Here is a 13,218-nt window from a genome sequence, read left to right on the forward strand (position 1 = left end):
CATTCTCTTTCAGTAGAAGAATCGTCATTAGAGAAGATCTCAAGAGCTCAGGGGAACACCTACATGGTTCTTCTCAATGTTCTGGATGAGAGCGGGGTCATCAAACTCTGTGGAGTTAAGACTGCTGGACGGCAGGGGACTGAGAGAGGAGACGGACAGAATTAAACACTACCTACACAACGCATTGTATACAACAATGAAAGGGGTGTTTGTAGTATAGATAGTGAGTCATAGCACAGCCAAAGGTGCAGAAGAGGCGGTCACTGACCTGAAGTCCTCCATGGAACGATCAACATCCAGGTCAGGGAAGTGGCCGTATGTGATTCCAGCGATGGTACACTTCTTGAAGTGCATGACGTTACAGGTGAGAGTTCCTGTCTTATCAGAAAACAGATACTTCACCTGGGAGAGAGGAAATAAAGAAAAGATAGCAGTACACAACAGAATTCAACTCTGATTGGTTGAGCCCTGATGTGAACATGGTCAAGATTGGTGGAATCCACCATTGGATTTGATCCAAATCCTCACCTGGCCCAGTTCTTCGTTGAGATTGGACGTTCGAGCCATGGCGGGTGTGTCTGTCTCAGAGTAGTACATCTCCTCATCCTGACCACCAAACACAGAGGGAGTTTCATGACACTGCTAAACAGAGTTAAACATACACCACACACGTGTCCGTACCCAGTTGATGAAGAGGGCCTGTGTGAACTTGACCACCTCCAGAGTGACCAGCAGGCTGATGGGGATGAGGTTGTTGTAGAGGATGATGAAGGTCAGCAGGTTATACCAAAAGTTAGTGGAGATGTCCCCTGTAGAGACACACACACACACACACACACGGTCAAGAGCTTATATGGAAGAGTAGAGAATGAATAACGCATGTGTGTGTGTGTCCACCCATGAGAGAGTGAGTGAGTGTATTCTCACCGGCGCGTGACAGGTACCAGCAGGCCTCCTCAGTGTGTTGTTTGTTCCAGATGGAGGCTCCTATAGAGCTCACTAGCGCCATCACCAGGAGGATGCAGAACAGCACCAGGATCTGGACGTTGGTCACCCGCTCCACGTTAGAACGCTTCAGAGGGGCCTTGGTCGAGTTCTGGAAGGAACATTCACCACATTATTACATCCTTCATGTGGAACTACAAAACACCCAAAATGACACACTAACTCAAAAGAAAGCAGTGGAGAAGGAACACCAAGCTCTACTGCTTTGTAGAGGTAAGATTGGCTTGATTCAAGACTACGGTTCGAGTTAGGTTTGGACCACAAAGGCTTGAAATGGCTAACCTGCATCAGTTTGGAGTCATGTCCAGTGTAGACTATAATTCCTACAACCCATTGTGTGTTTCTGAGCTGGGCACCTCTCAGTAGCACCTGGTCAGGACCAAGAGGAACCGCACTGGAGAGAGAGAACAGTGACAATCAGGTTGAGGATGAAAATGTAATTCTATGTTAGGTGTGTGTTCAGATGAGAGTGTGTGTTCAGTACTTTTGGTTGTCCAGCCGTAGGGTCCCAGTGAAGTCATACAGGTGTCGGTTGGGCTCTTCACACTCCAGACGGCCAGAGAGACCCATCAGCTCCTCCAGAGACTGGAGACCAGCTGTGTGAGTGAGACCCTGAAACACACACTCAGTTAGAGCAGGTACACTGATAAAATACACACACCTTCAGGGTCATTCCTAACACACGTCTCACCTGTCTGATCTTCAGGTTGGTTTCTCCATCCAGGTTGGAGGTCTCAGTGTAACACATGGCCTGAGGCTCACTGTGGAGAGGGATGGAGTCCAACTTTACCACATCATTCACTTCCACATTCATCTATGCAACAGGCAAATTTAAAATATTGAAACTTTTATCAAAACACAGGGCTGTTCGATGTCGGTCCTGGAGTGCCGAAACCCTTCTGGTTTTCAACCCCGTCTAATAAGGGACTAATTCAGACCTGGGATACCAGGTGAGTGCAATTTAACTACCAGGTGGAAACAAAAACCAGAAGTGTTTTGGCCCTCCAGGACTAGAATTGAACAGCCCTGATCAAACATAATGGTGACATCACACAATGTCACCGCAAACCAACCTGGAGGACACTATGACCATGTCAGCTGGAAGATGCTGCCCATTGGTCACCTTCACTATGTCTCCTACTGCCACCTTGTGGCCAGGACGCAGCAATGCAACAGCGGGAGGAGAGAACGAAAATGAGAACAGGGTGGGTGGGTAGGTGCAAAGAGAGGGGAAGAGAGAAGTGCAAGAGAATGTGAAGCAGGAGAAGAGGGAAAGAAGGGAGGGTTGGTGGAGGCAGAGAGGGTTGGTGGAGGCAGAGAGGGATGGCGGAGGGAGAGAGGGATGGCGGAGGCAGAGAGGGTTGGCGGAGGCAGAGAGGGTTGGCGGAGGCAGAGAGGGTTGGCGGAGGCAGAGAGGGTTGGTGGAGGCAGAGAGGGTTGGTGGAGGCAGAGAGGGTTGGTGGAGGCAGAGAGGGTTGGTGGAGGCAGAGAGGGTTGGTGGAGGCAGAGAGGGTTGGTGGAGGCAGAGAGGGATGGTGGAGGCAGAGAGGGATGGTGGAGGCAGAGAGGGTTGGTGGAGGCAGAGAGGGTTGGTGGAGGCAGAGAGGGTTGGTGGAGGCAGAGAGGGTTGGTGGAGGCAGAGAGGGTTGGTGGAGGCAGAGAGGGTTGGTGGAGGCAGAGAGGGTTGGTAGAGGCAGAGAGGGATGGTAGAGGCAGAGAGGGATGGTGGAGGCAGAGAGGGATGGTGGAGGCAGAGAGGGATGGTGGAGGCAGAGAGGGATGGTGGAGGCAGAGAGGGATGGTGGAGGCAGAGAGGGTTGGTGGAGGCAGAGAGGGTTGGTGGAGGCAGAGAGGGATGGTGGAGGCAGAGAGGGATGGTGGAGGCAGAGAGGGTTGGTGGAGGGAGAGAGAAAGTGACAGTGAGCAGCAAGTAGCTTTACAGTGGATTTTCATATCTGATGCTTCCCTCAGTCAAAGCAAGGACATGAGATACAGGGGATATTAATCAATGTGGAGAAAGACGCCAGAACATTCTGGAGAGGTAAATAATGTGCCATGAAGTCTTCCTAACTAGGGCCATGAGTTCTCCTTCACCAGATAACCTGATCAGGAAAAACTCTGGGCCCGAGTTATAGGCTGCAACTTGAGTTCGGAGTTTTCCCCATTCAGGTCGTGCGGTACGGAAAGAACTCTGGTCTTTATCTGTAACCACTAGTCAGACAGGCTGTGGAGGGGATGAGGGCAATGGTACCTGTTTCCATATGACGGTCTGCCAGGCTCCATTCCTCAGAACTGAGACACAATGACAACAGAGCCATTAGCCTAGACACTTCATACACTGTTCATCCTTTCTTAAGCACAATTGTCTATTCTCTTAAACTAGTTATTCACTCATCCAAATAAAACTGACTGACACAGGCACACTCATGCATACGCAAACACACAATCGTCCAATACCTGTGGTCTTTTTATTGTTGACTGTGTTGTCTGCCTTGTGTCTTTGCTGTAAAGAGACAGAGGGTTTGTTAGTTCCTTATGAGTCTCACTTTCTTTCACATTAAAACGCACCAAAACGGCACTGCGCTGGCTAAGACATTGTTTTGGAACAGAGGAGGTGTTGTTCCACAGCAGGGGAGCTGAACTGTGTCTGTTGAGCTGTGTCTGTTGAGCTGTGTCTGTTGAGCTGTGAGTTGTGAGCTGGTTCTTGAGCCGTGTCTGTTGATGGCTGTCGCTCTGTGTCCGTCCTACTTACATAGTCCTCTATGATCTCTTTGATCCCGGCCACACTGAGGATGAAGATGAGTGGTACCAGGGTGGTGTAACGACCCGTAGGAGACACATCAGGGATTTGCTGACAAGAAGAACACAGACACAACGTCGAGGAAAGGCTGAGGGTGTGGTCAAGTTGTCAGTGCAGGTTACAGATAGAAATATTATGAATAGAGACGTTTCGTTTCATAGTTTTACATGAAAGAGAATCATATCTTATCTAGATAACACATTTCTATGTGAATGCTCTATAACGTTGCACCCTCGAGTAAACCCATTGTACTTGTGGGCGTGGTCTACCTGCATTAGGGCGATGAAGAGGAAGAAGGCGTTGGCAGCGCGGCGGATCTGCTCGTATAGGAAACGAGGCAGGAAGGTAAACACCCCGTACTTAGTGGTACTGAGGAGGAGGGACACAGGGATATCACAGGGTTAGTCTCCACAGTAATGAAACACAATAAGGCTGGGAGTCAATCCGATCAAGCGTTAACCGGCAATAGCAGATACCCGCATAGCTGGTGTTTTGGCATTGTCGGAGGTGTAACTGCGATAAGAGCTGTCAAATCGGTAAGCAGCTGCTCGTGTGGTTGTCACGAAGTCACACCCCTCCCACTCGCGTTAGAAGTTCAGAATGAGAAAGTGTAGGCTGTATAGCATATCGAAAATATTATTTTGTTTAATTATGAAAAAAAATGTCAAAGATTTATACGAGCCTAATGGAGGTGTAGAGGCTGCATGGGATTGTTACTAACACGTCTCTGTTCATCCAATGGCAGTGTCTGCAATAGCCTACCGCACGGAGCTGCTTGTGGATTGGACAGCTCTAATGCGGTTCCACCTCCGACGTCGCCAGAACAACCACTATGGATATGTCGGCTAAAGCGGATGTGATTGAATTGGGCACTAAATCAGCACACCAAAAGACAAATCCCCCTATATCGGATTGAAAAAGACAAAAATTGAGTTTGATTTCCTTTGGAAGAAACCACCTCTGCGGTCTCCAGTGTAAAACAGAGGTAGTCACTAAAGTGTCAATCTCTTCTTCAATCCCTTCTCCACAGATAGCAGATTATCGATGCACTTGAAACCCCATTAGAGAGACTACACAATTAGATTTAAACATGCTCGAGCACAAAAACATAAAATAATCTATTATGGGCTGCACACCTTCACATCCTCGCAAATGAACCGAACGTCACTGTTCAAAGCTTTATATTTAGACCAAACCTCCCAAACAGGCAAACCTTGTCAGTCGATCACCTGTATTGATCAGATAACAGCATTGATTAGCCTTGATAATAGCCAGCAGCTATAAGAGACTAAAATAACTCAAAATCAGCCTTCAGTTCAGGGTCTGTCTTTATCCTGGCCAATATAGCTAACTCAAACGTGTGTTTATGTGTACGTGATTGTGTTGGTGTGTGTGTCTCACTGTATCTAAATCCTCCAACACGTCAGCATCTCCTTGGAGACAAGCCCAAAACCACACACTCTAAGGTTAGGAAATAGGCGAGTGTAAGCGGATCCTAGATCTGTGCCTACGGACAACATCTAAGCTAAGTATTTGTTCATAGCGGCTGTGGTGACTGATTGACAGATGGAGTAGATTTACACAGAGACACAGGGCTGTGAATGAAAGATGACTTGAAGGTAGAAAAGAGGAGGATGAAAAGAGAAGAGGGGCTATAGGAATTTAATCTCAGTATTCAATAGGAGCAGTGAAGCTTTCAACTAAAGACATATGGGAACAATGGGACATCAAAGGGCATGTCTCCAATGCCAGACTGTCCAATCACAGGCCAGGAAAAGCCTGGTGATCCAATAAAACGAGTTGGCGAAGGCCCGTCTTAATCTCATTAACGGACCTGAAATAGGCCTGCTTCAGAGCAGAATTGAATCTCCTGACAGTAAAGACAGATCGATGAGGTGCGTTTAACGCCTGACGACAGGCTTCTACCCACGTAACTAGAACCTGCTGGATTGTATAGGCGCCAGGGTAATGTCCAGGAGGGCGTAACATCCTAACTGTTGCCGATAGAGCTGACATGGGTACTTAATATACATGAGAGAAGCATATCTATTATTCACCATGCATTTCTACATTTTTATACAGAATGTCCTGGAACGTACCCAACTGTATTCATCCCGTATCCTCTTAAAAGGCAACAGAAATAAATGTGCGCATGGGGTGTAAAAATACATGTAAACAATTCATTGGTACTGTGACGGTGTCAAATTGAACCAAAACATAATGCTATTGGACTGGTTTGCAAGGCTACACAACTTAACATGTATAGCTCCATAGTCATTGTCACCACCGAATATACAGCAGTCATCTGGGACACTAATGATAAGAGATTCCCCACAGATGCAGATTCCGTTTGGGCACTGCCCTCAGTCCCGCCCACAAGCAGGGATGGGCACAAATGACATAATACAATGATAAAATACAGATACAAAATACCATGAATATCAATGTATCAAAATAAACTACATGACAAAATACATATTTTGTTTACAAAAATCAATTTGCAAGTAGCCAACCCGAACATCAACAACAGTCTCAGTATCGATTACAAAAACGTTTTACTTGCTATAACTGATGTGTTGTTGATCTACCTTAGTTGAGCATGCCTGCTTAATGACCAACATGTATATGTGAAAATGAACTGCAAAGCACACCGTGTATTGTTTCGGGGCAGAGCTCATTAGAATAATACTCAGCATGCTTTGCAATTGTTCATTTTTACATATACAGTTGAAGTCAGAAGGTTACATACACCGTAGCCAAATACATTTACTCAGTTTTTCACAATTCCTGACATTTAATCCAAGTAAAAATTCCCTGTCTTATGTCAGTTTGGATCACCACTTTAAGAATGTGAAATGTCAGAATAATAGGAGAGAGAATTTTTTATTTCAGCTTTTATTTATTTCATCACATTCCCAGTGGGTCAGATGTTTACATACACTCAATTAGTATTTGGTAGCATTGCCTGTCAATTGTTTAACTTGGGTCAAATGTTTCAGGTAGGCTTCCACAAGCTTCCCACAATAAGTTGGGTGAATTTTGGCCCATTCTTCCTGACAGAGCTGGTGTAACAGTCAGGTTTGTAGGCCTCCTTGCTCGCACACACTTTTTCAGTTCTGCCAACACATTTTCTATAGGATTGAGGTCAAGGTTTTGTGATGGCCACTCCAAGCCATTTTGCCACAACTTTGGAGGTATGCTTGGGGTCATTGTCCATTTGAAAGACCCATTTGAAACCAAGCTTTAACTTCCTGACTGATGTCTTGAGATGTTGCTTCAATATATCCACATAATTTTCCTCCCTCATGATGCCATCTATTTTTGAAGTGCACCAGACCCTCCTGCAGCAAAGCACCCCCACAACATGATGCTGCCACCCCCGTGCTTCACGGTTGGGATGGTGTTCTTCGGCTTGCAAGCCTCCTCCCTTTTCCTCCAAACATAACGATGGTCATTATGGCCAAGCAGTTCTATTTTTGTTTCATCAGACCAGAGAACATTTCTCAAAAAAAGTACGATCTTTGTCCCCATGTGCAGTTGCAAAACGTAGTCTGGCTTTTTTATGGCGGTTTTGGAGCAGTGGCTTCTTCCTTGCTGAGTGGCCTTTCAGGTTATGTTGATATAGGACATAGATACTTTTGTACCCATTTCCTCCAGCATCTTCACAAGGTCCTTTGCTGTTGTTTTGAGATTGATTCGCACTTTTCGCACCAAAGTTTCATTCATCTCTGGGAGACAGAACGCGTCTCCTTCCAGGGCAGTATGACGGCTGCGTGGCCATGGTGTTTATACACTGCTCAAAAAAATAAAGGGAACACTTAAACAACACAATGTAACTCCAAGGCAATCACACTTCTGTGAAATCAAACTGTCCACTTAGGAAGCAACACTGATTGACAATAATTTTCACATGCTGTTGTGCAAATGGAATAGACAACAGGTGGAAATTATAGGCAATTAGCAAGACATCCCCAATAAAGGAGTGGTTCTGCAGGTGGTGACCACAGACCACTTCTCAGTTCCTATGCTTCCTGGCTGATGTTTTGGTCAATTTTGAATGCTGGTGGTGCTTTCGCTCTATTGGTAGCATGAGACGGAGTCTACAACCCACACAAGTGGCTCAGGTAGTGCAGCTCATCCAGGATGGCACATCAATGCGAGCTGTGGCAAGAAGGTTTGCTGTGTCTGTCAGCGTAGTGTCCAGAACATGTGATGCGCTACCAGGAGACAGGCCTGTACATCAGGAGACGTGGAGGAGGCCGTAGGAGGGCAACAACCCAGCAGCAGGACCGCTACCTCCGCCTTTATGCAAGGAGAAGCAGGAGGAGCACTGCCAGAACCCTGCAAAATAACCTCCAGCAGGCCACAAATGTGCATGTGTCTGCTCAAACGGTCAGAAACAGACACCATGAGGGTGGTATGAGGGTCCGACGTCCACAGGTGGGGGTTGTACTTACAGCCCAACACCGTGCAGGATGTTTGGCATTTGCCAGAGAACACCAAGATAGGCAAATTCGCCACTGGCGCCCTGTGCTCTTCACAGATGAAAGCAGGTTCACACTAAGCACATGTGACAGAGTCTGGAGACGCCATGGAGAATGTTCTGCTGCCTGCAACATCCTCCAGCATGACCAGTTTGGCGGTGAGACAATCATGGTGTGGGGTGGCATTTATTTGGGGGGCCGCACAGCCCTCCATGTGCTCGCCAGAGGTAGCCTGACTGCCATTAGGTACCGAGATGAGATCCTCAGACCCCTTGTGAGACCATATGCTGGTGCGGTTGGCCCTGGGTTCCTCCTAATGCAAGACAATGCTAGACCTCATGTGGCTGGAGTGTGTCAGCAGTTCCTGCAAGAGGAAGGCATTGATGTTATGGTCTGGCCCTCCCGTTCCCCAGACTTGAATCCAATTGAGCACATCATGTCTCGTTCCATCCACCAACGCCACGTTGCACCACAGACTGTCCAGGAGTTGGCGGATGCTTTAGTCCAGGTCTGGGAGGAGATCCCTCAGGAGACCATCCGCCACCTCATCAGGAACATGCCCAGGCGTTGTAGGGAGATCATACAAGCACGTGGAGGCCACACACACTACTGAGCCTCATTTTGACTTGTTTTAAGGACATTACATCAAAGTTGGATCAGCCTGTAGTGTGGTTTTCCACTTTAATTTTGAGTGTGACTCCAAATCCAGACCTCCATGGGTTGATACATTTTAATTTCCATTGAAAATTTGTGTGATTTTGTTGTCAGCACATTCAACTATGTAAAGAAAAAAGTATTTAATAAGAATATTTCATTCATTCAGATCTAAGATGTGTTATTTTAGTGTTCCCTTTATTTTTTTGAGCAGTGTACTTGCGTACTATTGTTTGTACAGATGAACGTGGTACCTTCAGGCGTTTGGAAATTTCTCCCAAGGATGAACCAGACTTCAAGGTTTTTTTCTGAGGTCTTGGCTGATTTCTTTTGATTAGAAATACATTCACAGGTACACCTCCAATTGACTCAAATGATGTCTATTTGTCTATCAGAAGCTTCTAAAGCCATGCCATTGTTTTCTGGGATTTTCCCAATTGTTTAAAGGCACAGTCACCTTAGTGTATGTAAACTTCTGACCCACTGGAATTGTGATACAGTGAGTTATAAGTGAAATAATCTGTCTGTAAACAATTGTTGGAAAAATGACTTGTGTCATGCACAAAGTAGATTTGCCAAAACTATAGTTTGTTAACAAGACATTTGTGGAGTGGTTGTAAAACGAGTTTAAGGACTCCAACCTAAGTGTATGTAAACGTCCGACTTCAACTGTACATTTAGTTGATTTAGCAGACGCTTTCATGACATCAGACTTCTGATACCAATGCAGGGTGAAAGGGGGACCAAATATATAGAAGATGCATAGAAAAGTCATTTGTATTTGGAAAAAACAAATCACAGTATTTAAAAAGAAAAATACATTGGAGTGTAGTTCAGCCAAGTGTAATTCAAATTACAAAATACTCAGAAGTAATTCAAATACTAATTTCAAATACATGCTGCCCATCTCTGCCCACAAGAGATGGGCACACACCAGAACATTCACTAATTAGTAGTGAAAGCTATCGCTTTAGAGATCGGCACTGTAAACAAGCAAGGCTGGATCCCCTGCTTACCACAATCTCCCAAATTAAGAGTAGGCCAATAAAAATGTATTGAATTGAAGTCAAAACTCTGGGCTTTGGCATTTTAAAATGTAATGTGAGAAGGTTGTTTGTTTCATCTGATCAGGACAGCACATAGTAACCTGATCGGTGACCAGACCTGGACCCCACTACAGAATGCCTTATTAGATTTAGAGACAATTCAAGGATAACTATTCTATTCATACATTGTTAATGTAGCCTACCATTAGTACCGGAGGAGCTTCTATTAACATCTACAAACTCACTGTAGTTACTTTACCTTCAGTGCTTGTTTTAAAATGCATGCGGTATTATTGATTAACAACAGTAAATGGTAATGTTAAGCACTTTCCTCAGATGCACTGATCTTAAAAACAACCTGTTGATGCCGCCCATCCAACACATAATTGATGAGAATTTACAACCCTCCTTTACTAGTCTATAACTGGACCATTAACTCATATAGCCTATCACAAAAGCTATTTAACAAAAAATATATATGTGAAAATAAATCCCTAAAACTATCAACTATTGTAGGCAATTATAATATCACAACTTGTCTGGAAAGGCAATTCAAGTCTGTATTCAGTAACTTGATGATTATGATGCTGTAGCCAGGTGAAATCTTACCTGACATGGTTGTCACAGAACTTGGTGTTCTGAGGTTGGTTTAGCAGAATCGTCCGCGCCGTAGCATCTATGGGATCTGCCTGCGAAGTAGTCCCGGACATCTCATCATCTGCCTTGCGGTAGCCGGCGGATGAACAAGAGGTTCCTGCACCGTTCGATTGATGGGAGAGAGGCGAGGCTAGGGTAAGTGTGTGTGGGAGACAGGGAGAGACGTAAGAGACATGGTTTACAGTTCAAAAGTGGAGGGCAGAAACAGGTAGGGCTATTGTATGCGGATGTAAGCTGGCGGTCGATGTCAATGACGTCCCCACCTCCCCGTTCTAAACAGCCCCTCTTCTTTCAGTGCGCTGCCTCGCTCGGTGCTGGGCAATTCCAAAAGAGTGATGCTGAGACTTCGATTTTTTAATACTTTAAAATGTCAAACTAAAAATAATTATTGCTAAGTTACTTTAACCAAGTCACTGAACTTTTAACAAAAACATTTACTTGAAGAACAGTGTAGTTTTATAACAGAATGCCTATTTCTACTGTTTGTGCCGTCTTCAAGTAAACGGTGTTTTGTAAAATTTTCGCAGGAAATGGTTAATTAGTGCTTGTGCATAGTTGTATGGTTTGCTTAACTTTGCCTTAATTGGTTTTTGTTTGATATCCATTTTAAAGTGAGTCTCAGCATCACTCTGTTACCATGGAATTGCCATGCCATAGCTCCATCACCAATACACACACAAGCCGCTCGACGCCCACAGGTCCCCTTGTATAGAATGTGATGAGGGATGCACAATGGTCAAACAAACACCGTGAGTTTGACTCCTTTCATCGGCGCGGAAACATTGTGTATTTGTTTATCAAACAGCGGGACTTGTTACATCGCCCTATGTGCGCATAGTGCACCAGCATTATCACCCAAGCAAAGAACCCGAACCGACGCTGCATAATTCGCTCCGCGTTTGCACTGCCTACGGAGTCCCCCCTCCTTTGTAGTTTTCTCATATAAAATCAAGGCCAAGCTGCGATCAGCACGACTTGCACACCCACTGAGCATCAGAGGAACATTTTCTGTCATCGGGCTGCGCTAAATAATGGAGGGGGGAGATCGAGACAATCTGCTTTGGACGTGACGGAATAGTTTACCCAGCTGGCACAACAAGCCCCGGTGAGGACAGATGGAGCACGCCCGTCACTCGTCTCCTCTCCCTTGGCCTCGCTGTCCGGGAAGCTCCCGACTGCTTGTGAGAATAGCCCAAGCAAGCACACAGACCTTCGCCGCCTCCGTTTCATCGGGCCTTCTCTGGCGGTCTAGAGAAGGCTTTGAAAAATGGTCTCTCTGCAAGGTGGATTAGATGATGCTTCGACACCAGACAACGGCCCCAATCTCTCGTGGAGCCTTGACTACCGTGTTCCCGTCCGAGGGCGGGCTGAGGGCTCGTATTTAAAGGGACAGTAGCCCCCGAGACTGGTATTGTGTCTGTAGTCTGACATTGCAGGCTCGGTTTACCAGTTTAAATTACACTTGAAAGGGGACGAGTCATTCATCATGAGATCACTATCCTCAGTTTCCCAGACCGTTTTCTGGGGGTTTATGAGGTTCAGTCGACATTCACTATTCAGTGCAGGCTATATGAAGTCATAGGAACAAGCTGCAATATTGGCCCTACTGCAGCTCAATGTCTAACTAACTTCAGGTGCTATACCAAACCTCACCAGCAATACAATTGGCAATCAATTCTTACAAGAATGGGCCCTGTCTGGATCGCTGTGTGGTTCTGGAAATAAAAACAGCCATTCTTCCATCAATAATTCAGACAAATAAGAGGTGGTTTCCACTATATTGAATGTTAGAATAGGGAGATCATTTCCCCAGAGAGGCCTATCAATGTGTCACAGCCAACATAGAGAGAGCCCCGGTCCCAGTTCTATAACCGTATATTTCAACCTATTAACATTACTCGGTTATTGCTGTATAGCCTGTGAAGTAGACGTCTGATACCCGACCCCAGCCCGATGGGCCCAGATATTATACATTGAGGGTAACTAGGGTACAGGCAGGGCTCAGGTATCACTAAATTGATCACTGACATTTTGAAGCTGAGCCATTTGCTCGTGCTCTGATGCGCAGTACAGTTATATCTGACTAAGATCATAACGTGGTGTCAGAAGTGCTTCAAACAGGAGAGATTATTTCACAGAAAATAATCATGTTCCTTGAGTTTTGTTGGGGTTTAGAGTGACGAAAAGTATAGCTGGCTAAGTCCTCATGTCTCTTCATTGAGCAGAGCAGCCCAAACAGAGCTGTTGCTATAGATACTCACAGACTCAGAGCTGCCATGACCAGAGCGCAGGGACAGAGAGGAGCAGCTAATGGTTTTACTATCGGAGGAAGTTATTTCTGATTTCAGGTTTCGGGCAGGGCCTTAAATTTGGCAGAAGCAATTGTCCTTGTGTAACGGATGTGAAATGGCTAGCTTAGTTAGCGGTGTGCGCTAAATAGCGTTTCAATCGGTTACGTCACTTGCTCTGAGACCTTGAAGTACTAGTTCCCCTTGCTCTGCAAGGGCCGCGGCTTTTGTGGAGCGATGGGTAACGATGCTTCGAGGGTGACTGTTGTCGTTGTGTGCAGAAG

At 45.7% G+C, this 13,218-nt stretch overlaps 1 protein-coding gene across 9 annotated transcripts in view; it reads right to left on the minus strand.

The window, feature by feature from the left end:
• Positions 1 to 13,218, minus strand: part of atp8a2 (ATPase phospholipid transporting 8A2) — a 68,731-nt gene that overhangs the window by 44,291 nt on the left and 11,222 nt on the right. For 4 of the 9 annotated variants that reach the window (XM_052483698.1, XM_052483696.1, XM_052483701.1 and 1 more), the window contains 14 exons: positions 10,599 to 10,776; positions 4,075 to 4,174; positions 3,758 to 3,856; positions 3,463 to 3,508; positions 3,257 to 3,297; positions 2,079 to 2,152; positions 1,697 to 1,766; positions 1,490 to 1,617; positions 1,288 to 1,399; positions 928 to 1,096; positions 682 to 809; positions 529 to 606; positions 269 to 402; positions 64 to 139 (listed from right to left, as the gene is read on the minus strand). In XM_052483698.1, the coding sequence (XP_052339658.1) occupies positions 64 to 139; positions 269 to 402; positions 529 to 606; positions 682 to 809; positions 928 to 1,096; positions 1,288 to 1,399; positions 1,490 to 1,617; positions 1,697 to 1,766; positions 2,079 to 2,152; positions 3,257 to 3,297; positions 3,463 to 3,508; positions 3,758 to 3,856; positions 4,075 to 4,174; positions 10,599 to 10,776 (1,433 nt within the window). Of the gene's footprint in view, positions 1 to 63; positions 140 to 268; positions 403 to 528; positions 607 to 681; positions 810 to 927; positions 1,097 to 1,287; positions 1,400 to 1,489; positions 1,618 to 1,696; positions 1,767 to 2,078; positions 2,153 to 3,256; positions 3,298 to 3,462; positions 3,509 to 3,757; positions 3,857 to 4,074; positions 4,175 to 10,598; positions 10,777 to 11,729; positions 12,011 to 13,218 lie in introns of those variants that run through there. The other 5 variants (XM_052483699.1, XM_052483697.1, XM_052483702.1 and 2 more) reach the window with 3 other exon arrangements.

This window comes from Oncorhynchus keta, chromosome 28, assembly GCF_023373465.1.
Source record: "Oncorhynchus keta strain PuntledgeMale-10-30-2019 chromosome 28, Oket_V2, whole genome shotgun sequence".
In the NCBI taxonomy this organism is placed as follows: Eukaryota; Metazoa; Chordata; class Actinopteri; order Salmoniformes; family Salmonidae; genus Oncorhynchus; species Oncorhynchus keta.